We start from the raw sequence: 25,319 nt of genomic DNA, 5'->3' as shown, positions 1-25,319 counted from the left end.
CGAGGCCTATAGGGCTAAGGTTAACAGACCCCAAGCCTTCCTGGTCAATGTTGCCCCCGATACTAACTGCCCAGGAGCCTGGTATCCTTGGGAATCTAAGGACCATGAAGAATTGAGGAAGGCAGTGGCCGAGGATAGCCCCAACTCCTTTTAGGTTTTGACCCTCCTTCAGGAGGTAGCCTACCATCCTAGTGTCCTCAAGGACTGGTATGATCTGGCTAAGGCTACCCTGGGAGGATCCCAGTATGTTAAATGGATGGCCTTCTATAAGGAGGACTGTCGCACTAGGGCAGAGTTCTATAGAGTGGCTGACCCCCCCCCATTCCCATCACTTATCTGATGCTAACTGGTACGGGGTCTACTGGGATCCAACAAGCTACAATTATGGCTTCATATCAAGTAGGCCTGGAGGACCCACTGAATCACCTAGAGCTGGCATAATGCAAAAAACATGGGAGCCACTTCTGGAATTTATTGTCCATGTGCAGACTAGCCTTGAGAGAACATTGCCCCCCCCCCCCCGTGGGCTTAGAGACCAGTTTACTAAGCTCCTAATCAGGAAAAGTATGAACTAAGATACTAGGATGGCTTGTGCTGGCCTTAGGGAAGGGGCCATGAGTCATAGTGCTGAGGCATTGCAGAATGTGGGAACCCAGTCACATGCCAACCAGACTCTTGTGGTAGCCCTTCAGGCCCAGACCCAAACTCTAGCCTCTTCTCTTACTCAAGCCTTAAGCAGCTGGACAACAAAAGCAAACACCTGGGAGATTTTTCTTATGTGGCCAACTGGGGCACAAGAGGGTAATAAAACACAGGAGTGGAAGGGACTCCCTCTGTTTCCCTGCCCTCATGGCCACAAGGAATACCTTTGGGGCTCAGAATGCCACTACAAATTTGATATAAATGGGAAACCCACCGCAAATCAACCTTTAAACTAGATGGGGGGGCTTCCAGCCCCCTTAACCCTTAAGGAAGGAAATAGGCACCTTCAGTTAACTGGACCAATCCAATGATAGAGGGGTTCTAACTCAATATCACTATGATCTTTGGGGGACAAAGATTCTAACACCTGATAGACACAGGAGCTGACAGAAGAGTCCTCAGAAAGGAAGAGGTCCCAACCAGCTGGGATCTCATAACTGGGCCACCTGTCACAGGAGTTGGGGGAAGGTCTATGTCCCAAGAAACGGTCAGTTCCATAACTTGGATGCAGCCTAATGGAGACAGAGGAAAATTCAGGCATCTGATCCTCCCAGGGTTGTCTGCAAAACTCCTGGGACAAGATTTGTTAAGACAAATTGATGCAGTAACTACCACTGACCGCCAAGCATTTTATGATGATAAAACTAAGCAAGGTGTCATCAGGCAGAACCCTGACACCTGGATTCACCCCTAAAAGAAGAGGGCATTGCCCCTAGGGTTCCCCCATTAGGTGGGTACCTGGTAAGCCAGTATGGGTAGAGCAGTAGCCATTGCCTGAACTTAAGACAATCAAGGAAATCACCAGAAATTTGCTTAAGGAAGGGCAGATAAGGCCCTTAATGAGCTCCTGGAACAGCCCTGTGTTTCTGATACATAAGCCTAATGGGACCTGGAGAATGTTACAAGACCTATAAGTAATCAATACCCATATGGAGCTAGTAGCGGCCATTTTAAGGGGCTTACATTTGGGTCCCAGCAATCCCCTCCCTGTTTCACCCCACTGTAATTGATCTAAAAAACTGCTCCTTCTCATGAAGAGGAGTATGAAAAGTTTGCCTTTTCCATTGCTATAATTAACTCCTCTCGACCTGATGAGAGATACAAATGAGCTATTCTCCCACAGAGTCTGGCCTTTTACTAACAATATTTGTATAGTATCCCCTCTCCTTATTTTCATAAAGATAATACCCTCCTATATATTAATATGAATGATGTAATCATTGGGAATTTAGAGGAATCAGGGCTAGCTCCTAAGGTAACCACTGTTGTTGATGTCCTCCAACAACATGGCTTTAAAATAGCCCCAAACAAAATACAAAAGGTACCCCCATTTCATATATTGAGGTTCCAGTTAACACTCACTCAAGGCAAAATCAATGGACCCCAAATAATTCTGCCTGAGCCTCTCACTTTATTTGGGTTGCAAAAGATACTGGAGGAAATGAACTGGGTAAGGCCCTGGTTGCCTGTAATGACTGGGAGACTAGATGTGTTATATGATCTCCTAAAAGGGGGGAAACCTTATAAAATCATCTCCTTTCCCCCTGAGGGCCATCAGGCACTCACTGAATTCGCCAACAAACTCCATCAGGCTTCTTTGGCAAGTTATAATCCTAAAATTCCAATCCAAGGCTGGATTTTATTAGGGAAAAAGACCATGGTTGCTGACATTGTTCAGCAGTCACAACCAATAGAATGGGTATACAACACCTTGGGGAGCACTCCCAGAGTGTACTCTCTAGTAGATAAAATAGCTGATATGATCATAAAAATGAGGGACACCTCCCTCTGACATTATGGAATAGATACCACTAAATGAATAATTCCAATCAAAATTAAGGATTTAGAATGGGCAGCCAGATATTGTTCTCGATTGAGCCTCACCATGGAGGGGTTTCTGGAGACCCTAGATACCCACTTTGGGGAGTCCTGGTTAGTGATGCTATATCAAGAACAACACTGGTGAGTTCCCTTAGTATTTTTCTCTAGGCCCATGTCTCAAGCATTCACTATTTGCCCAGAGGGCTGGAAGAATGTGGCCACCTTTGCAGTTTTTTTTCTGGAGGGGGGACCAAGACAAAAATTACCAAAATTCTCTCTTGTGGGGGATCCGCTTAACATAAGAAAATGATGGCCATATATATTGCCCTACACGAGGTCCCAGAACCCTGCAGCCTCTAGTCAGACAGCTCTTATGTGGTGAACCTACTGCCACACCTACCCTATGCCTATATCAGATGAGATGCTAATCTTATTTTTGCACTGATGATACAACACAAATTGCTCTTAGGAGGTAGAAAAAAAACATATATATTCAACATCTCAGAGAACTGCAAAACCTTCCTGGCCTCATTTCCCAAGGCCTCATTTCCAAGCTGCTGCAGTTGCTGCAGCTTCAGGGTCCTGTCTCATAGAGGTCTCAGCTCTGCCCATACAAAATGCTACCCAAATGCATGACTTAACTCATGTCAGCTGGAGAGGACACAAATACCTATACTGCCAGATCCCTGCAACAGAATTAAAGAGAATTGTTCATACATGTAAGACTTACCAACAACTTCTCCACACTTCTTCTTTACAAGGGTCAGGGGAAACTCAAGAGGGATAGGACCCAATATCATCTGGCAAACAGATGTAACACATTACCCTCCGTTTGGCAAATTAAAATATATTTTTGTGACCATAGACATGTACTCTAAGGCATTCTGGGCTACCACCCACTCTGGGAAAAAGGCAACCCATGCCAAAAGCCACTTTTTACAATGTTTTGCTACATTGGGACTACCACAACAGGTCAAGACCAACAATAGTCCCTGTTTTATAAGCAAAATATTAAAAAATTTCTCCCAGAGATGGAATATATCACATACCACCGGGTTTCCCATACAACCCTCAGGGTCAAGTGATTGTCGAAAGACATCACCAATATCTTAAAGAGGTTCTTATAAAACAAAAAGGGGGAAACATCTCCCTTCATCTACAACTGTAAAGGTATTATTAACCATCAATATTTTAAATTTGCAAAAATCAGATGAACAAATAGATTCCAAAAACATTGGGAATCCCTACCAATGAGGAGGCCCTGCCTAAAAGTTAGGTGGAAGGATCTTCTCACTAACCAATGGAGGGGCCCAGATCCCTTGTTGACACAGGACTGAGGATATGGATGTGTCTTCCCAAACAGAGGGAAAACGCCTATATGGCTACCTGCTCATAACTTAAAATTTCTCCCCTCCCATCAGGACAATGGGGAAGACCAACATGACCAAGAATGAAAGAAAGAGATTATTATGGTGGACAACCCTTAAATTTAAATACAAGAAAAGAAAAATCACTACTGCCCAAGAAAGATTGAGCTTTGAGGAAAGTGTCACCTATTTTATCTATTTCAGATGGCCCTCCCAGCAATAATCATGTTAACTCTTCTCACAGGGATCAACGTCCAGGCAGCAAGCTCCTACCAACCACATGTGACATGAATCTTGTGGAGCACTGGCACTGGAGGGATCCTAAACCACACTTCTCAGATGATGACACCCTGGACGTGTTGGTCTGACCTGATGTTTTACCCCTGTGATTTGGCATGTGGGAGCTGGGATGTGGGAGATTGGATTCTGGGAATTGAAGGAAGACATGAATATGGTAGCTCTCAGGGGTCCATCTTATCCTAATCAACCTGGGTGTTCTCATGTCCTTAGAAGACATGCCTTCTTGCAGACACCCTTTTATGTATGCCCAGGAAGCACCTAGACTGCCTCTACTATTAGAAGATGTAGGGAGGCTCTTGATTCCTATTTTTCTTCCTGGTGATGTGACCAGACTGGGCTGGACATAATTCGAAAAGACAGAGACTGCATTATGTTATTTACAAAAGTCTTTGGATTCCTTAGCAAGGCTAACCTTACAAAATAGGAGAGGCTTGGACTTGCTGCTTATTGAACAGAAAGGAATTTGCAGGGCACTTGGGGGAAAAGTTGCTTCTATGCAGACCATTCTGGGATAGTTACAAGAACCCTAGATGAGTTAAGAAAGTATATTCATTCGTTTAAGTCAAGGCCCCCTTATGAGACTGGTTTAATTGGTCCCCATGGCATACTATACTTATCTCTTCCATAATTGGTCTTGGTTATTTGTTTATTGATCTGTCTTTTTGATCCATGTGTTCTCCAAAGGCTGAAACAAACATTCCAAAATCAGATACAGCAGGTACAACTCATGACCCTTTGAGTAGATTGACAGGTTTGATACATCTCATCCCACAGATGAACTCTCAATTTGAAGGTATCTAGGTCAAAACTCTGGATAAGGGTGGTCCTGATCTGTCCTCTCTCCCATACTCCCTGGCTTCGTTACTAGGGTAGAAGGAGGGCTATAAAACAAAAAAAGGGGCAAATGTTGAACCAAAATTATCACAGAGCCTATACCTAGAGTCTTGTAGGAGACTTGAGGAGAAAAACCTCGCTCGAGTTTGAAAGATAGTCTCAAAGCTACCGAGTGTGGATGAGACAGCAAAATCTAGGTAGATGCCTCTCCAGCCAGAGGGAGGGCTTGGCTGTCTCTCATTGGCTGGAGGTACCCACACATCACATGATGTTACTTAACCTATATAAGTTGAAGCTCACAGTAATAAACTGAGTTCCTGCTTTGACTTGACTCCCTATTGTGTCTGATTGTTCTGCATTGTGTGGCTGCTGGTCTGGTTGTCCTGCTTCATAGAGTTGCAGAATGGGTAGATAGCACATTCACTTTTCCCTAGGGAATAAGGCTAAAAAGGCCTGGCACAAAAATAGCTGGCTACTTGGACAATCACCCAAGGTTGTTCAGTATACACAAGGAATAGACTTGTTATCAAGGCAAGGGCAAGTAGGCAAAGAGCAAATTTTCTTTCTTTCATTTCCTTACGTAGGCTTTCAGGAGAAAGTGTGGCCCAGATTAAATGTGTGTCTTTCTGCATCAAAATCTGGATTAATTGCATGTGTGGGTCTATCCAGTTCGAATTAAGCAAAAATCCTTCACGGGAATGCCTTCCAATTATGGAATTTAGGTAATTCCACACGTAGGTGACAATCAAGAAGAGCCATCGCATTGTACTTCAGATAGCAGTAGGGCAGAGCAACGTTAGACAAGCCCTTTGGAACACAGATGATTCTATCACAAGACAGCTGTGCATACGTATGATTTAGTAATTCTCTTATAGTTTTGTTTATGTTGTCTTATTTCGGTGTGATATTTCCTGGCCACATCCCCAATTCCTCCCTTGTGGGATGCAAATATATGCTCTGTATCACTGTATGATGGAAGGATATGATTTGGTGTTGTTAAATGAGAAATGTACTCTTTAAATTCATACATTTGAACACTTGGTTAACAGTTTCAATGTTTGGCAAGGTTATTATGCCTTTAAGAATTAGATCCTTGCTCATATGCATTACTGGGAGATTTTAAGCCTTCCTCTACTACTTGAACTTGGATAAAGAAATGATCAGCTAGCTTTTGCTCCAGGCATCTGCTGTCATTAATCTGCCCTCAATTACAGCCATTCCCTATAGAAATTTAAGTCAACAAAGTGAAGCTCTTTTTTAGATAAGTCACACTTGGTTACGATATTTTGTCATGGCAACAAAAAGGTACTAATACAGATGTTGTTACTAGGAGATGTGTGTAAGGTTGTTGCTGTGAAGAACCTAACCTTGTTTTCTTTGAAGAAAGGGGAAAATACACTAGAAAGCAAGTGAATGCTGTGAAGGAGCTTAATGGGCCTTTCTAGTAAGAAATCTGAAGGATGTCTGTACTAGGCATAGTGTGGATTTAGTAGTATGAATGAGAATGACCCCCAGGAGGCTCATATATTTTAATGCTTTGTTCCCAGGTTCCCAGAAGGATTAGGAAATGTGGCATTTCTGGATGAGCTGTGTTACTCAGAGTGGGCTTTAAAGTTTCAAAAGTCTATGCCATTCCTACTTAGCTCTCTGCTCATGCATCTGATATTAGTTTTCTCAGCTACTGCTCAGTATCATGTCTGCTATCTTCTACCATGTTGTTAATAGACTCTACTACCCTCTGGAAGCCTGAGCCTCAACTACATTCTTTCTTTTATAAATTTGCTTGGTCATGGTGTTTTGCCAAGGCAATACAGAAGTAAAAAAGACAGTCATCTATTGGGGTCTATCTCATGATGTTTCAGAGGGGAAAAAGTCTCTGTTAGAAACTAAGCTAGAGGCCAGTCATGTGACATTTTGTCACAGAATCAGGCTTTTTTATACCCATTTCCTAATGAGGTATGTGAGTATGTAACAAAATGATTTGATTTTCATTGAATGAAATTTCAAGACAGCATAATATGGAGTCTGTCAATGATTATTACTGACTACTTCTATGCAGGTCTATAGTGAAAAAGAGTAAGCAATGTAGAAAGAAATACAAAATATATAATCTAGAGAGACAAAAAAACACACTGAAGCAAATGTCACAGTGAACAGATGGGCTGAAAAGGAGACTGTAATTGTTAAAGAAATTAGTTACTTTAAAGTCAGGCTTCTCCTCTGTGTTGGGATAGGAAGAGTACCCTCAGAGCAAGACCAGACACAGCAAAGCTTCCATCTAACAAGAGAAAGCCTAAGGAGTTTTCTGATCCTAACAAACAATCACATATACATGCTGCTGCTAATGTAGATCTAATGGGGCCAATGTTCATCCCAAATTGGAATTTAAGCATGGAAAGTATCATCCATCTGGTTCTTGCTTTGGAGGAATGAAAAATGAAAGCGAGACAGGATCATGAGTTATTCTTGAGAGAACTATGGAGGTCAGGCAAAAGGTGGCAGGAGAGTCACTGCAAAGAGGTGAAGAAAGACTATAGCATGAAGCTATGACAGTGAAATCTGGATTGTGCTGGAGATCCCAAGATATTGGATATTCCAAAGCTCCGAGACATTCTGAAAGGCCCATGCCCTCACCTAGTACACCCCCCACCCTGCGCTCTTTGGCAGCCATGACAGGATCCAGAAAAGACTCAGCAAGCCGTAGGTCCATGACTCAGCAGGAAGTGCTGAGCCCTCAACCTTGCCTGACCTTGCCCTAATTACAGGGAATTAACTGCCAGGTGTTCTCCATCCTGAGCCTCCAGCCTTGCCTGGACTTGCTCTAATTACTGGGAAGAATCTGCTAGATAGACTCCAGATGGTAAGGAACCAATCAGAAGGTAGCTGAAGGGCTCTAGATGTGCTTTACTGATAATGGTGGAATGTAGTAACCATAGCAATGCCCCCTTCCCCAAGGCCTCCAGGTATAGCAACCTTTCTGCAGCTGTAGTTTACCAAACAACTCAGGACAGGTTCCCCCAGTCCAGAGATGTTGAAGGCAGCAAAGCCAGAAGGACACAGACTTCTAAAATCTTTGACACAGGACATTGAGGCACAGAATTTGGTATCCTGGCTACAGAATTTTGGTTTTGCTTTGGTCCAGTATTTACCTACTATATCCCTATTTATTTCTCCATTTTAAGATGATAATAATTTTATTATCTCTATGAAACCTTAGATTATAATAATAATCTAATAAGATAATTTTTTTCATCCTAAAATGCCGCTGCATGTTAAAAGTATCTGACTTGCTTTTATTATTATTATTTTTTTTTATTTTTCCCCCAGGAGTGGCAATTAAGAAACTGTCTCAAAAAACATCTTTGGACTTTGAACTTTTGCATAGAGTTGAGACTGTGAAAGACTACAGGGATTTTTGAAATAGTATTAAATACATTCTGCATTGCTGTGTAGCAGTTTCCCCTGTTATTTAAACATTCCATTCTGAAAGAAAGGGCCTTACAACAGAAGGTAAACAGTCCTAAAAAGCTTTGGAAAGTGAATTGATCAGATTCACTAGGCCCCTCCCCCTAGGAGTAAACAACAGAAAGTGCTGAGAGGCCCTCTCAGAAAAGTCAAGCTGCAAAGAAAACTCTGGGACCAGTTCAGTTGCTTGGAAGAAGCAGAAACCAGCCAAACTTCCTGGAAGAGGCTTGAACCAACTGAGTCACTTGGATAAGACACTCTCTGAGCTGTTGAGCTGCCTGCAGGCTGTTCAGTGTGCTCCAGATTTTGGGCTTTTGTGAGCTGTCACCTGTAGCAAGAATTCTAATTGGTCTTAATAATAAAAGCTCAGAGTAAACTATGGGGTGAAAGCTGAAGAATCAGAGAAGCAGAACAGCCAACTACTAGAGAGTTCTTACCTCTACCAATGCTCAGACCAAACGGAGATCCTGTCTCTATAAATTCAAAGACTGACTGATGTCTCTACAAAACCTTAGAATCCATGCTCAGACTGAAACCCCAGACTGTATCTGAGCTCCTGTCTCCACCCCCTTATATTCCTTCCTTGACCCAGCCATCTCACTCCTGTTTCCACCTCCCTAGTGCTGGGATTAAAGGCATGTGAAAGGTGGGAAACAGGCTTACCTTTGTGTGAGCTCTGTTTCTCTTTTACACAGATCCAATGCCTTATAGCCCAGGGTGGCTTTGAACTCACAGAGGTCCCTTTGCGCCTGTCTCCCGAGTGCTGGGATTAAAGGTATATGCCATGACTGCCTGGCCTCTATGGTTAACTGGTGACTAGCTCTGCACTCTGATCTTCAGGCAAGCTTTATTTGTTATATCACAAACAAAATGCCACTACAGTCACCAATTCTGAAGTGAGCTTTGGTAAAGCAGCTTTCTTTCTTTCTTTCTTTCTTTCTTTCTTTCTTTCTTTCTTTCTTTCTTTCTTCCTTTCTCTCTCTCTCTCTCCTCTCTTTCTCTCTCCCCCTTCCTTCCTTCCTTCCTTCCTTCCTTCCTTCCTTCCTTCCTTCCTTCTTTCTTTCTTTCTTTCTTTCTTTTGAGTCAGGGTTTCTCTGTGTAACAGTCCTAGCTGACCTGGAACTAGTTCTTGTAGATCAGGCTGGCCTCAAATTCACAGGGATCCGCCTGCCTCTGCCTCCCAAGTGCAGGGATTGAAGGTGTGCACCACCACTGCCTGGCCGTGTTAATGCAGCTATCTTTAAATCATTGATGCGCCTATAAATAATACCTCTCCCCCACACTCCTGTAACACGAATAAAACTGATTGGTATACCAAGTTGGATTTAGGTGGCGTCTTTACTTTGGTCTGTCATAGGTTCCATATCTGGGGTGAGCAGAAATGCATATTTAATCTCAGGAAAAGTTTTGTCACACAACATAGATGGCAGCTGAACAGGGACATGAAATAATCACAAATAAGTTGGAGGCATTGGTTTGTGGTCTTAGCAATGGATAGCAGGGCATGAAACTAAGCCTGAGCAGCCCGAGGCAGGAATTCAGATGGAGGAAATTCTGGTACCAGTTTACTTTCTTGTATGGTCTGTGTTAGTGTGCTTCTGTGCTATGACAGTGGTTATATGGTTCTTGCTGTGGAAAGGAAGACATACAACTAACGTTGAACCATCAGGATTAAGAGTGTCTGTGGGATGAATCCCAGGATGGCAGTCTTTATCTGTGTGGTATGGGGCCGATGAAATGCCTGCTCAGCAAGTGGGGTCCACCATATGAATATGGAGATATCCCAAAAAGAGTTAAAAGTTTAGAGGAAATGCTGCAGTCTTTAGAGCACAAAAGTTAAGACTGTCCACATCAAGGTAAGTTGCCTACTGGCCTGTTGTGTGTAGTTAGTTATAAATACATTTGAGGTTAGGCTAGCAGCCAAGCAGGACCTTCTTTGTATAAAGGAGCAATTGCAACAAGAAAGAGAGAGGAAGCTATCATCTTCCATGTTAGCCTCTGACTTTGCAAGTAAATTAGATAAACAAAAGAATGAGAGACAGGTGGTAAAACCAATAGAAGCTACCCTCAGGTCTAACTTTTAATGGAAGAGGGAAAATCTGTAATTCAACATACAGATGGGGGCATCAAATACAGTCCAATGCAAGAAACTAGGGTAATCAGGATGAAAGACCCTCTGGACCCCCCCTCAGAACCCGCAGCTAGCCTGCTCCCGTGAGAACATCCTGTTTGTTTTAAAGATTTTCAGGACCTGCAGTCGGCTGGCTGTACCATGAGAACATCCTGTTTGCTTGAGACCCTCAGGACCCGATCAGGACCCCTTTAGGACCTGCAGCTAGCCTGCTCTCATGAGAACATCCCGTTTGCTTAGGAGAACACCCATGTGCCAAACTTAGAATGTTATCAGTTCACAAAAGGAACAGTCACCCCTACAGATGTTTCCCTTATCACGCAGCTATTCTCCTGCCCTGGAATAGACCAATCACTGCTAATAACCCTTTGAATAAGCCAATCCAATAAGTTGGAAAACAACCTACAGGTCCCCCCTTGTGTCTGTGGCTCTTTGCTTTAAAAGATGGACTGTAACAACTATCATTGTCCTTCATATCCCAAACCTGAAGGACCCTGTCATGACAGAATAAAAGTCCTCTTGCTTTTGCATCAATTTGTGGTTATGTGAATGGTGTCTGGAGCAACTCTTCCCTGACATTTGGACTTCTAGTCCAACATTTTTGGTGCATTGGCCGGGAAATGACTTGCTTCTGGACCCTTTTCAGGTCCAATTGGAGGTAAGATCGAGCGCTCTTAGTGTCTTTGTCTGTCTGTCTGCTTTGTTTCTGTGATTATTGTAGTCTGTGTTTCTTGGTATGTGGTTGTGCCTTTTGAAGTCGTTTGTACATACAAGCACTCGGAAGGCTGGGCTCAACTGGAGGGAACTGAGGAGTTCCTTACTCCTCGCCAGCCACCCGGGGAGACGGTCCGGGGATCCGGGGACCCCGACTTTTTGGGGCCGAAATCTGGAGGACACTCCAGTATCTGATGGGGCTAAGAGTAACCAGGTCACTCCTCTAGTTCCCAGGAGGCATGACCTCCATCTTAATCTGTAGTGCTGCCCAGCTTCTGATTTTGAGTTTGGTTTTGGCTTTTGTGTCTTTGTTTTTATGTCCTTTGTTTTTGTATATCTGTTTGTACTCGAGTCTAAATCTCGTACCATGGAACAGTAAGTAACCATCTCTTAGACCTTAACTCTAACTTTAAGGAGTAGCTGCCGACCCAGCTGTGGAAATGCAAAAGAAACGCTGACAGTCTGCCCCTCCTTCACCTCTCTAGGCTGTGCCTTGCTGAGGCTGCTCTGCTGAACTGCCCTGCTTGCTGTGGCGATTGCTGCCCTGCCTGCCTGCTTTCTCCCCTGAGGGCACATCTCCGGGGAGGGAGCAGGGCTGGTGATCTCCTGCGGCAGAGCCTGGAGCCAGCCTGAGGTGGGGCAGCCAGCTCCAGCCCAGAGCAAACTTCTTGGGGCAGGGACCCTAGCCCGAGTCAGAGAAGGGGGCAGCTGCGGCCCCACCTGTGCACGTGAGTCCCTGGCCCAGCAGCCACCGCCTCTGCTGTCATCACGGGCCATGGGTGAAAAGGCAGGCCCGGGAAGGATTTGCCACGGGCTCCAGCTATGTTGCCCGAGCGAGGTGCCTCTACTATGGGCGCCAATGCACAGACGCTTGAACTCCTGAGCATCATCCCAGGAGCCCAGGGCGCATAATTCTCGCCTCAGTGCCGGGTCTTGGGGTGACACTGAGCCTCTGCCGCACCCCACTCCAAAGAGGAGCTCACTAACGGGAGAGCCCTCTTAGCTGTATTAAAACCGACTCTCTTTTTTATTTTCTTTTTCTTTTTTTAAATTTCTCCAGTCCCTGGGAGCAAGTTGCAGTCATTTCCCTCCCGTCCCCAATCCCTCTTGTGCTCAGTCGCCCTTTTTCTGAGGTCTCGCTTCTCAATACCATGGTTCTCAACTTATTTTTGGGGAAATGTCTTGAGCAAAATACAATGGGAAAAGAAAAAAAAAATAAATAAAACCAAACAAAGGCTTTAGCTCCCTTAGTCGCTGCTCAGGAATAAGCCCAGCTGATGACTAGTCACTCCTCTTGGGCTGTGTAATCCTGCCCTCCCCTGCTCACAACTAGTTCTCCCTGCTACAGCAGGTAGAGACTGGGGCCCGGAACATCCATGAGAAGGGAATGCTTGCCCCCTGAAGTCCCTGTGCTGAATGTGACGTCCTCCCTTGCTGACCTGGAGTCCACCAGCACCATAGAGGAGGACTGGGGGGAGGAGGGCTGCCTTAGACAGTCCAGGGGGTTCCCTCCCCCTATAGCCAATGCAAAGGTTTTCCCAGCTGCTACTGGCAGGTATGTCTTCAAGGGCCTTCCTCTTCCACTTCTGCCCACTGCCTATGTGAAAAAGCTAGCATTTCTCAGTGCCACCTAAGCCAGGCCTGGTGCTCTTCAATCCTTGGGCTTAGTGTGACGGATCAAGAGGAGCCTCCTTGGTGAACGATGTGGCATCCCCAGGAACTGAGTTGAGGCTTCCAGATGGCCCACCAATCCTGACCTGACAAGTTCCCTGGAGGGGATTCCTCATGGGGCCTCTGGAATCCCATTCAGAGAAGAGCTGCTAGGTTGCTGTGAGTACTGAGGTGGGGTTGTGGGAAACTTGTGCTATACAGCTAGGAGCTCACTGTGGATGGAGCTAAGGCTGGAGCCAGGTCCTGGGAGGATCCCCAGTGGGGTTAGTAGCTGGTGCTAGCACCAGGGTCAGGGAAGTAAGGCCTGCTGTGGAGACACACATGCCAGCCAGCGGGGTCCAAGCTGGTGCTAATTCCTCCCCACAGGACCCAGTAAGTCTGGGAACCTGCAGTAGGCTGTATCTCTGGGGTCAGATACCCTATTAGAAAGCAAAGGTCCCCTAAAGAGTCTGGACCTCTTCATTATGGCAGCAGGGCTGGATGTGGCAGCAGATAGAGAGATTGCAAGTAAGTATCCCTGTGGCTGTTGGTAAATGGCGAATGTGGATTCAGGAGTGGCAGGTAGTGGGGCAAGCCGACATTGGAAGGACCTCCCAGCCCTGATAGCATCTCTCTTCTGGGGATGCTCTGTTCCAGTCATCATGTGCTGCATCCAGGGTAAAGCCCCGGTTTAAAAATTGGGGAAAATTAGGCTGAGTCACTTTAAAATAATGTGCTTATAGAAGAACTACAGATTGTTGGTTTCTATATTTCTTACTACACAGTGTGTCCAGAGGAAAAGAAATTCCCAGCTCTGTTTAGATGGGTGCAGGATTACACTGTCTTCAAGAACTATTGCTGTAAAAGCCCTGGCTCAGGGCCAGGGCCATATGAACAGCCCAGTTGAGCTTCTAAGCCAGCCCATGTTTAGATCTGAATTTGACACTTGACTGCTCACAATGCTTGTGATGAGGTGGGGGCCCCAAGTTGCCCCACATGGTGAAAATTCTCATTTATTATTGATATAAATAAGATATAAATAAGATAGGAGGTGCATTTTGGGTTGTTTCCAGATTCGTTCTATGATAAAATAATTCTGCTATGTAAAATAGGTCCAAAAGGGATATCGCTAAGTTTTAAGGTAATATGTTATCTAATTCTGAAAATCCACCATACTAATGTTCAAAGTAGCTGTAAGCATAAATTGTCAAATAGTATTTTTAATCTTGGTCATTTTTACAGGGATGAGATAAAATTTTAGAGTTGTTTGATTTGCATTTCCCTGATGATTAAGGATGTTATATTTAAGCAAATTTTAAATATCTTTTAGTTATTTTAAGTTCATTTGTTGAGAGTTTACAGTTTTGGTCTGTGACATAATTGTACTGGAATATTTGTTTTTATGAGGATTAAGCTTCTAAGTTCCTTATATGGTTTTAAAATAATTGATAAAGATACCTTTCCTATCCTACAGGCTGGTATTATGTTCTGTTAATTATATCCTTTGTTATAAAAAAAAAAGCTTCTCAGTTCTGGAGATTTCAATTACTGATTGTTTCCTTTAATGTCTATGCTACTGAGGCTATGTTCAAAATTGTATTTATATTGTTGTGTTTATGTTAAGGTCTTTGATTCGTATGAATTTCAGTTTTGTGCATAGAGGTAAATATGGATCTATTTTCATTCTCCTACACTATGATGTCTAATTAATTCTTAAAGGGAGAAACTGACCGTCATAACAGCTAGGCTCATGGCAAATCTCAGGGGGGCTGCAAGGCACCCCACTAATTCGGCTAAAGTAAGAGAGGTTCTCCAGGAGCCAGTTAGAATTCGTGTTCCTTAAATGATTAATGGAGGTTTACAGGAATTTTACCTAACCTCTGAAGGTCAACAGGCAGTGGTAGCCATGGCCTTCATAGGACAGTTAATATCAGATATAGGGAAAAAAATGTTATAGCAAATAGATAGGTTACAAGATTATACCTTGCAGAATTTGGGGAGACAGAGAAAATGTTAAGCTAGAGACCGAGAAAATGAAGTGAAAGAAAAAGAAAGGCAGGACTCAGATAGGGGGCCTGGCAACGGAAGATCAAGGACAAATGAAGATGGACAGAGGCACCCCTTGGACAAAGGCCAATGTGCTTATGACAAGAAAAAGGACATTAGATACCTCTATAGCTTTTCTAAGGGGCACAAGAACTGAGTACTCTTTAAAAAAATGGTTAAAACAACCATTGAACAAACTGAACACCTTACTAACTATAAATTTTGGAAAAGGACAAATAAATGACTCGTTCCTCCCTGGTCACCCCTGAATGTATGATCAAAGCCTTTTGTTGACCAAACAAGGGACTTTTGCTTCTTAGTTATGCAGGAGACGCAGGCTGCTTGTCTGCATCCACCTCTGCCATGCCCTCCTCACCGAGGATGACCACCACCCCCTGCCATCACCACCTAAGAAATCCTCACCTCCTAGCAACTGCCTTGGTGCTGCACTTGCCCTAAAGCTGGCATGAGCCCTGGCTGCTCACCCTGCAGTCTCGCTCCCCTCACCCACGTCAGACTGCGATAGAGCATTCATAATGCTACTACAGGTGCCCTCAGGCACCAGACTGCTGTTCCTGTGCCCTGCTCACATGGATGAACTACAGATCCTACCACCGTCTACAGAAAGGACAGGTGGCTGGCAGAATGGCAGGCTGAGCTGTACCAGGTAGAGCTGGAAATGATGGTGAAGCTTGCCTGGGGCACAAGGCTGGGGGTCCGAGCCTAGCAGGTATACAAGACTGAAGGTAAGCGGAAGGCAGGGGCAGCAATGGCGGACAGGAAGCAAATGATCTGGGCCAATAGCCTCCCTGAAGGGATGTTGGCCCCTCCAGAAAGCTGAACCTATGACTTTGATACAAGCTCTACATGGCAGAGGAAGAAGATAGCCATCATACATTGACCAGGACTGAGACAGCCAATGTAATGGCTAAGAAGATCATAAAAATCTTCCCGAGGTTTGGGATGCCCAAGGTAATCATGTCCGATAATAGACCAGCCTTTGTTGCCCAGGTAAGTCATTGGGGATCAACTGGGAATTGTGCTTACCAACCCCAAAGCTCAGATCAGGTAGAATAAAATTCTAAAATAAAAATTTTACAAATTGACATAATTGGCCTGGGAGACCAGCAAAAATGACTGGACAGACTTCCCTCCCTCTGTCCTGTTCTGGGTTCAAAACACCCCGGCAATCGTTGCCACTAGTTCTGTTGCCTGGCTAGTTAGCTGCTGCTGGTGCATCCGCTGACTGTGGCTGACCCTGGTAATGGATATCCTGATCTCAAGGCTTGCACAGGGCAGGCACATGTGCTGTAAAGTAGGTTTACATTGCCTAAAGTCAGAAACCCACAGGGCTCCACTCATTTGTGTGTGTGTGTGTGTGTGTGTGTGTGTGTGTGTCTTTTGAAGCACAATATCAGATAGCAGAAGCAAAAAGCAATTCTGTTCTGTTCCTCCCCTGTGTGTCTGGGATCTATTGACAGGAATTATTTTGTAGGGTTTGAGATTTTTCCGGATCAGACCATTTTGTGCAGATAACTACAAAGAAAAGCAAACACACCTAAAGCTTCCTTACCTCTTGACAGGTTTTGTTTTTCTACAGGAAAATCTCGCCTTAATCTGTGGGATTATGGAATGGTGTGACATTCAAAAGATAAACCGATGTGGTTTTATATATGATAAAATAGATGTTAATGGGATGTTAAAAGTTATTTTAATGCTGTACTTACAAAGCCTGGGTAAGGTCAGTCTCAAAAAAAAAAAAGGGTATTTATGTAAAATAAAACAATAGGCCACAGGAACTGGCAGTTTTCTTAGTATAAAAATTTGTTAAAAACTAAGATCCCAGATCTCCTTTTTTAGGCCAGGGACAATCAGGCCATATGGACAATCACCATTCCAGTCCCTCTGAGTGCTGACGCTGGAAAACCACTGCTTAGGTTCTCAAGATGATGCTGATCCTTTTCTTGTATTTTTGTTTTAGTTCTTAAAATTTTGAAAAGTAGCTTACATTTAAAGTCACCTGCGGCTCATAAGAAAAAAATTAAAATCATCCAAAACATAAATCCTAATGTACCATCTCCCTTTTACACCCCCATTGATTTTATTTCTGAGTGTCATCCCTAGGTCCAAGCTGGCCTAGTGTTTTAGTGACATATTGAGCTTTTAGGGCTTTCTGTGTTAATTATATTTGTCTTTCTGTACCTCTTACGAACTAAACCTAATTCTTGATTTCTGATTCCTCAATGGCTGTCCTCTGGCTTTAGGGCCTTTTGTTTTGTTTTGAACATTTGGCATCCTGTATTGCATCATCTTTCATTGCTTGTTGAAGTTCTCGCAATGGACACAACCCTTGTACATTTGGATGAAGCTGATGCTACAGAACGCAATGGAAGCCGGTGAATGCCATGTGGCGCCAGCTGAGCCGAAGCTGACCTCTCTGGCACATTCCCTGGAGTTGAGGATCAACACTCCCAGTATCTAGAGCAAAGGAGATTTGTCTTCATAATACTGAACTTGCCTTTTAAGGGAAAAATACATTTCACTAAATTTGCATAAGGCCATTGTTTTACAATGATAAGGCATCCATGTGTTTCTTCAGGCTGAGTTAAGCTCTTTGTAGTCAATAGACTATTATTGCCGCAGTGATGGGTGCTATTCCTGGGTCTGCAGTGGTTCACAATGTCTACCAAGTAGTTACTTTCAGGCCTCATTCAGATAATCTTGCTAAGAGCTATTCTGCACGCCCTAGAGGTGTTTTACTATCTTCTCCCAATACTGCTGTGTAAACAGTGCTCTGTAAAGTATGAGTTATTTTGTCCCATCAGTTGTACTAGTTTTCATGTGGCTATTGTCTGAGCAAATTTTTCAGAGGTGGTGCTCCATAACAGGAGGGGCCTGGATCTGTTGTTTTTAAAGGAAGGGGGTCTTTGTGCTGCATTCAAGAAAGAATGTTGCTTTTATGCTGACCAGACCGGATTGGTTAGAAAATCTATGACTAAACTTAGGGAAAGCTTAAAGCAAATAAATAAATAAATAAATAAAATTAAAAAAAAAAAAGATTCTCAACAAGGATAGTTTAAAAAATGGTTTAATAAATCGCCGTGGTTAACAACCTTAATTTCCACTATAGCTGGGCCCCTACTTATTTTACTTCTTATCTTTACAATCAGCCCTTGCATTTTAAATCGCCTGGTGCAATTTATAAAAGACAGGCTTTCAGTTATCCAAACCATGGTACTCTCCCAGTAATATCAGATATTAAAGCAGAATGACGTAGACGTTTTTGAACACATGGATTTATGATTAAATCCATGAGAAAGGAAAAGGGGGGAATGAAAGACCCTCTGGACCCCCCCTCCTCGGAACCCGCAACTAGCCTGCTCCCGTGAGAACATCCTGTTTGTTTGAAAGATTTTCAGGACCCCCTCAGGACATGCAGCTAGCCTGCTCTCATGAGAACATCCCGTTTGCTTAGGAGAACACCCATGTGCCAAACTTAGAATGTTATCAGTTCACAAAAGGAACAGTCACCCCTACAGATGTTTCCCTTATCACACAGCTATTCTCCTGCCCTGGAATAGACCAATCACTGCTAATAACCCTTTGAATAAGCCAATCCAATAAGTTGGAAAACAACCTACAGGTCCCCCCTTGTGTCTGTGGCTCTTTGCTTTAAAAGATGGACTGTAACAACTATCATTGTCCTTCATATCCCAAACCTGAAGGACCCTGTCATGACAGAATAAAAGTCCTCTTGCTTTTGCATCAATTTGTGGTTATGTGAATGGTGTCTGGAGCGACTCTTCCCTGACATTTGCACTTCTAGTCCAACAAGGACATATTCAACTCTTGAACGACTCGAACAATGAAAGAGCTAGTCACAATGAGACTTGTGATACTGGGATATGGGAGTTGACAGGATTAGTCTAACTTCAGTGGAGGCAGAAAAACTGAGTAATGTGATTTCTCATCCTTCCAAAAGGTAAAAGCTACATAATCTGAGACATTATGAGGGAAATAAATTCCTGATGGCCTGGTGAATCAAAGCCATTAGGAACACTTGGCTATGTGTTACAGATTTAAGAGTAAATGTTTCCCCAAATGGGAAGTGTTACTGCTCTGAGGGGAACAATTTTTCTGGTGCACATGTTCTGAAGGGAGAGGATTTCTTTATACAAGTGAAAGGAAATAGCTCTGAAAGGAAAAGTATCTTGGCAGTTAGAATCACAGGAATACCACAAAGTCACATTGCACAACAAGTTTCACACAAAAGCAGGAGGGAGCCTTTGTATAGGGTTTGTTGAGGGTGGAGTTTTTCATAGTGTAGATTTTCAGGATGGGGATTGGTGGGATTTCAACACAAACCCAGTGATTGGTGGGATTTTTGAGCTCAGGTTTTTGTTTTTTTTTGGGGGGGAGAGCTCAGAGATTTGTGGATTTTTGATCTCAGGGATTGGTGAATTTTTAAACATGAAAGTGGACTCATAACTTTTACCCTATAATCTCTGAGATTCCCACAAATATCAGGAAAAGGACCATTAAGGAAGAACAGGTGCTACTGAGGAAATTAGGAATAAAAGAAGATATATTTGAACTCCAGTTCACTGGGCCAGAACAAACTATGTTCACCAAAGAGTTAAAGAATAGTTTGATCCAGTATGGCCCTTAAGGCTGGTATAGGGCTCCAACAACTTTGTTAAGATCTCTGATGTCCTTCAGGTAAAGAGCTATCTAGACGAGATAAGAAGGCACCGCAGAGTCTGTTTGGGTTATTCTAAAATGTGGCAATATTTGGGACAAACTGAAGTTTCTAATGAAACAATAGCCAAATTGTATGCTCAGGACGTTCAAGAAGGCTTTCAAACCTGAGGAATAGTTCCAGGAAAGGCATCCAAGATAAAAAAATACAGATGAAGATAATAAAGTCAGTCCCAGAGATGAGTTGTTATACCCCTAGTTTAAGGAGGGTATGGTGGCTTGAAAGAAAATGGCTCCCAAAGGGAGTAGCTCCAAGATATGGAAATGTAATGGCTCAGAGAGAATGACTGAGGATTATAGAGAGATAATTAAGTGAATGCCTCCCATTGATGCTTTTTTATACAACCTTGATCTGTGCAGGAAGCAATTGATTTTTCATCATGTGCTTTATCACCACAAAAAGTTATCAGTACATTTTTTTATTTTATTATATGTGACCTAACAGTTACAAGTATATCTGAGTCTTAGAAGAGACTCCTTATATTTTTGAGAAAAATTAAAATCATTAAAGACTATAAAGTGTTTTACAGTTAGACTGAATATATTTTTTAAGTTTTTATTTATGATTTGTGGCTTTCCTATCATGAATCTTGATCCACTCATCTCTCCATCCTTTTGTATCCACTCTCTGCCCTTGAAGCCCCCTCCCCCAATAAAATAAAATAAAATAAAATTTAAGAAAAAAGAAAAACAGAGAGTCAAAAGAGAAAAATCTCATCATGGAAGCTATAGTGTGACAAAGTGAGTCACACACTATACCCTTTAGTCCACATATCTTTATTGTAAATGTTCATTGCAAAGAGACATTGGTCATGCTTGAGGCCTCTGGTTTCTGCTATACTATTGAAAACAGGCCTTCATTGGGACTTCTTTTGGATATCCTGTTGTTGCCCTGTGTCATGAGGATACTGAAACTTTGGATCTACAGGACAAGCACTTTCATATGCTCCAGCAGATCATGGATGGGATGCATATTGGAATGGGCAAACTACAGCCCTGGTTCTTGTGGTTGTAGGGTTGGTCAGCCTGCCAGTATTGCCACTGCTAGTTCACCCTATGCAAAAAGGAGCAAGGTATGGGACCTGTTTTCTCAGGTCCTCAAGGTAAGCTTACCCAGACCTATACCATCAGGGCCAGCTCTACTATGTTGCTTACCCAGACCTATACCATCAGGGCCAGCTCTACTATGTTGCCCAGGCAAGGTGCAGGGGTCATTCTCTGGAGTGCTGCAGATAGAGATGGGGAAGGCCAGCTCTCCTGCTCTCGTGACCTCAGGTTAAGTTTTCCCAACTGCCACAGATGGTGAGAGAGGGGCATGTCTCCCCCACCCACATCACCATATGGATGATGGGCAGGTCCCGTTATTTCTTGCTTATATTTTGGGGAGAAGGAGACCCCATCAACAGGGTAAGCTGTACTGTGCTTTCTAAACAAGGTTTAGGGCCTTCGGTCCCAAGTGTGGCAGCTGATAAGAGATACTCCAGTCAGCTCCCTTACTTGAAGCAGGAGATGAGGAACAAGAGGCAAGGTGGACATCTTTCCCTTACCCATGCTGCTGTATAACACACAGAAGAGTAATGGGGTCAGCTCTCCCATGCTCATGCCCTCAAGTCTGACTTACGGTCACCGGTCACCCCCACCAACAAGGTCAGCTCTACTGTGCTCCCCAGGGGAGGTGCAAGGCCTGCTCTCCTGAGTGCTGCAGTTAGTAAGAGCAGGGCCACTTCTCCCTAGTGTTGCAGCCAGTGAGGAACAGGGCCAACTCCGTGCAGCCCTATACTATTGGCCTTTGATGCTATCAGGAGCCATGAACATCAACATAGACCATAGCTGCAGGAGGACCACAGACCCAGGCATGAGCCTTGGCAGCAGAGTAGGCCCAGAAATCATCTTGGCTCTTGGCCTTGGGGTGGCAACCAAGTCACCCTCATCAGTAAGTTCCTCACAGTCTTTATCTCTTCAGATCTGCCGTTTTGCACAGGACATGAAATAATCTCTCTCTCTCTCTCTCTCTCTCTCTCTCTCTCTCTCTCCCTCCCTCCCTCCCTCCCTCCCTCCCTCCCTTTCCCTATTTCCCTCTCCCCTCTCTCCTTCTCCTCCTCTCCTCTCCCTCTCCCCCATTATCACACCATATATTTGCCTACAAAAATAGTGCCTGACTTCCCGGCCCCTGTTTTCTCCTTCATATTGCAAAATGTATGCAGTCCAACCCACATGCATGTCCTGGGCACCCTTCTCTGGGCACAGAGAATAAAAACATGACCCTGACCATCCCCATTACGACTGAGCAGACAAAAAGGAGCCTCGGGGCAAGTGAAACTTGTATTACTTCATCAAACTGTTTACTCCTCACAAACCATACTGCTAAAATAAGATGTTTTTGATAAGACATTATCACTCAGGGGTTGGTTATTTTATATTATGCATCTATATTATGGAAGATTTTCTTTATATAAAATCGAGGCCTTTTATTCAACATATTTACTATTCTTTATACCATATCTAAAAACCCATAAGACAAAGATTTTTTTAAAATAGAATTTTCAATTTGATATTTATCAAATTTTATTTGAATCAAAATTTGAGGGCCTCATCTTATTTTATGAACCAAGATTAGGTCTTTTGGAGGGAGGTTCTTCTTCCTCTTCATCATCACTGTCACCGTCCTCTTCATCATCGGAGTAGTCCACTAATGGAATCCTCTTGCAACAGTGTAGTGGCCTACTCTTTCTTCTAGCAGAAGCCGCAGACTGAGATGAACAGCCAAATTCAAATGAATTTTCTTCTGACTGTTCTACTTCATCTTTACTTTTCTCTTTTATTTGCATAAACGTGTCATCAGAACTTAGAAAGTCCACTTCCAATGGCAGAACAGTTTCAGTATTTACTCTAGGACACATTTCCTCCTTGACCTTTACCTTCATAGCTTTCATATGTCTGCAGTATAATTTCTCATATATTATATCATGTAAGTTTCTTCTTAGTTGACTTTCTCTTTCCTTCTGTTCTTCAAATTTAATTTTCAAACCTTTAAATGTCTGGACATACTCAACTGAATCAAAAGCTGTAAAAAATTTTTTCACAATGTTTTCAATAAGAGACTTGATGTTTTCCACTCTAATAAATTCAAATAGTTCAATAATAGCTGAGTTTAACAGATTGTATCGTTTTCCATTACGAAGAAAAGCATTTATAACAGGTTCAAAAAGATTTTTCCTCATTATGTAAAGATTATAAATTTCATCTTTAAAGCCAATCATCTGTCTCATAAATCTCAGTGCACACAAAACAAGAAAAGTGTGCTTTGAACTCATCAGCACCAAGATTCTGTTGAGCAAGTCATTGCTCAAAATATAATTTTTGATATAGGTTGTGTGGTTTCGTAAACAAAAGCTGAGGAATTCCAAAACTTCTCCAAGCAATTGTGGATTTTGGTCATTATCAGAATCGATTTTGATTATGTTATCACCACTATCATTTTGTCCTGTGATAGACAAAATTGGTGCTGCCAAGTTATCTATGCAATGCGCATAGAAGTAATCCATAAATTCTCTTCTTTCATATCCATTAGCTGTTACAAACATGTTTTGCGGGTCAAGAAGAGCACGGAGAACTGCTGTCAAACTTAAAACATGAGAAGATTCGGGATCAGGATCACAGATGATTTGTTTGATCATTATATTGAGGAGAAGGTCATCCTCATTTTCACTGTCCTCAGCTTCTTCCAGTGCATACACTCGGACTATTCGTGGATTAAATTCTACTAAATAAGTAAATATATTTAGAGCAGCTACTTTTATTTGGTTGTCTTGCATACATACTGAAATTTTCAGAGTACTCATGATTCCTAGATTTATCACTGTTTTCAGTAACACATCCTTCTTCTGAAAATTTAATATCTTAGCAAATTCAAAGAACTCCTTAAAGAAAAATAACAATTCACTCCGTCTCTCATCACCCACAGTGTTATCTTTTAACTCACTAAAAGCTTCACGCAAAAACATTTCATCTTCATGCAGCATGTTAATTATTTCAATTTTATTGAAAAAAATAAAAGATGTAAGATCAGAAAGCAAATCCTCTCGAAATCTGGTTGATATAGGCAATAGAATGTCATGAATATATTGCATTCTGTAAGTCTGGTGTATTTTTTCCTTAAGTTTAGGGTGTGTTATTGGCATAACTTCTTTGAATTTTGCACTGTCTGTCAAGAATTTCCTGTGCTGATATGGCTGATCCAAACTAGGGTCATACTCAAGGCATCCTATTACATCCATGACATATTTGTCAGAAAACATAATATTAAATAAACGTGAATTGTTGAGAAATAAGATTCCTTTAATAATGACATGTAAAATCTGTAAACTTCCCATGTTCTGCTGTTCCTCGCAAGTGCGGAACATCTCTAGCAACTTTTTGATGTAATCTTCACTTTCCAAGAGCCGAGCCAGCCGTTCCTTGAGGCATGGCGATTCTTTTACAATATTAAATAAACCTGCAATGTTGTCGAGTTTCCCTAGTTCACATTTGGGCAACTGAAACAGATTCTCAATCTGCGACAGTTCTTGAAAACTGTCATTCTCCTCTGTAAGCTCTTGAAGGGTCGGGTCGCTTGGGTCTTTCCCTAGAACCTGGCAGATATCATTCCAGATATCTTGACAGCCATCTGGCTCTGAGAAACATAGTGCCACCGTTTTGTTATTAGCGTCAGTCCAAATAATTAAATTCGTTTGGTATTTCTTAAAGGTCATATCAGGATTAATTTTGCTCTCTATTAGCCGAGAGCCATCTAAATCTGAATGAACAAGTAAGCATACACTCTCAAGCCGTCCGATATATTTGGTTGAAATTTGACCTGAGCATATATGCTCCCATTGCTCATCTTCTTTCATGATATAGACTTTTACACTATGAAATCCGCCATCCATGTTGAATCACAATTCGCTAGGCCAAGCTGTTGCGCAGACTTCAGTTTTGAGTTCTCTCGCCAAGGTTGGCCAGAAACGTCACCAAGGTCGCAATTCTGAAAAATCATAAGACAGCAGATTAGTGGGGATTAAAAGAATGACAGGGGCTAAGAGAGGTTTTATGGTCATTAGAATTACCAGGGAGGAAGGCCCTGATATTTGTCAATTATCAACTATTGAACTAGCCCCGACAAACCTCCCTCCTTTGTGCTTGTGTCTCTGAGCATGCCTTAGCTCTGTAAAGAATCCTGTGATTCACCGAAGATTCTTCCTAAAAGGAATGTGCTTATGTAACAAATACTGTTAAAGGGACCTACTTCACCTACCTTAAAAATGGAAGTCTAGAAAATACTCTTTCAAATTTTGTTTCTCAGAAGTATTTTCACTCATCAGAAATTTGGGGCTCAGGCACTGAAGCAAAAAAGAATTAAATTAGCAATGTTTTGACCAAGTCTACACTTCATACTACATATAAATGCAAGGCTGGAGCTAATAAGAACCAAGAATACATTATCTACAGACAAAATGTCTTCCCCAGAATCATAAATATATGATTGAGTTTCT

General features: G+C 42.7%; 1 protein-coding gene across 1 annotated transcript; it reads right to left on the bottom strand.

Annotated features, from left to right (window-relative positions):
* Positions 1–22,388: 22,388 nt before the first annotated feature.
* On the bottom strand, positions 22,389–24,716 carry LOC126495183 (protein PPP4R3C-like). The gene has a single exon (XM_050132760.1). It carries the CDS (start codon positions 24,714–24,716, stop codon positions 22,389–22,391), a length of 2,328 nt encoding a protein of 775 aa, XP_049988717.1.
* Positions 24,717–25,319: the final 603 nt, after the last annotated feature.

This window comes from Alexandromys fortis, unplaced genomic scaffold, assembly GCF_014885135.2.
Source record: "Alexandromys fortis isolate MF-2015 unplaced genomic scaffold, M_Fortis_MF-2015_v1.1 scaffold_425, whole genome shotgun sequence".
Classification (NCBI taxonomy): Eukaryota; Metazoa; Chordata; class Mammalia; order Rodentia; family Cricetidae; genus Alexandromys; species Alexandromys fortis.
This window is presented reverse-complemented; position numbering and strand designations above follow the sequence as displayed.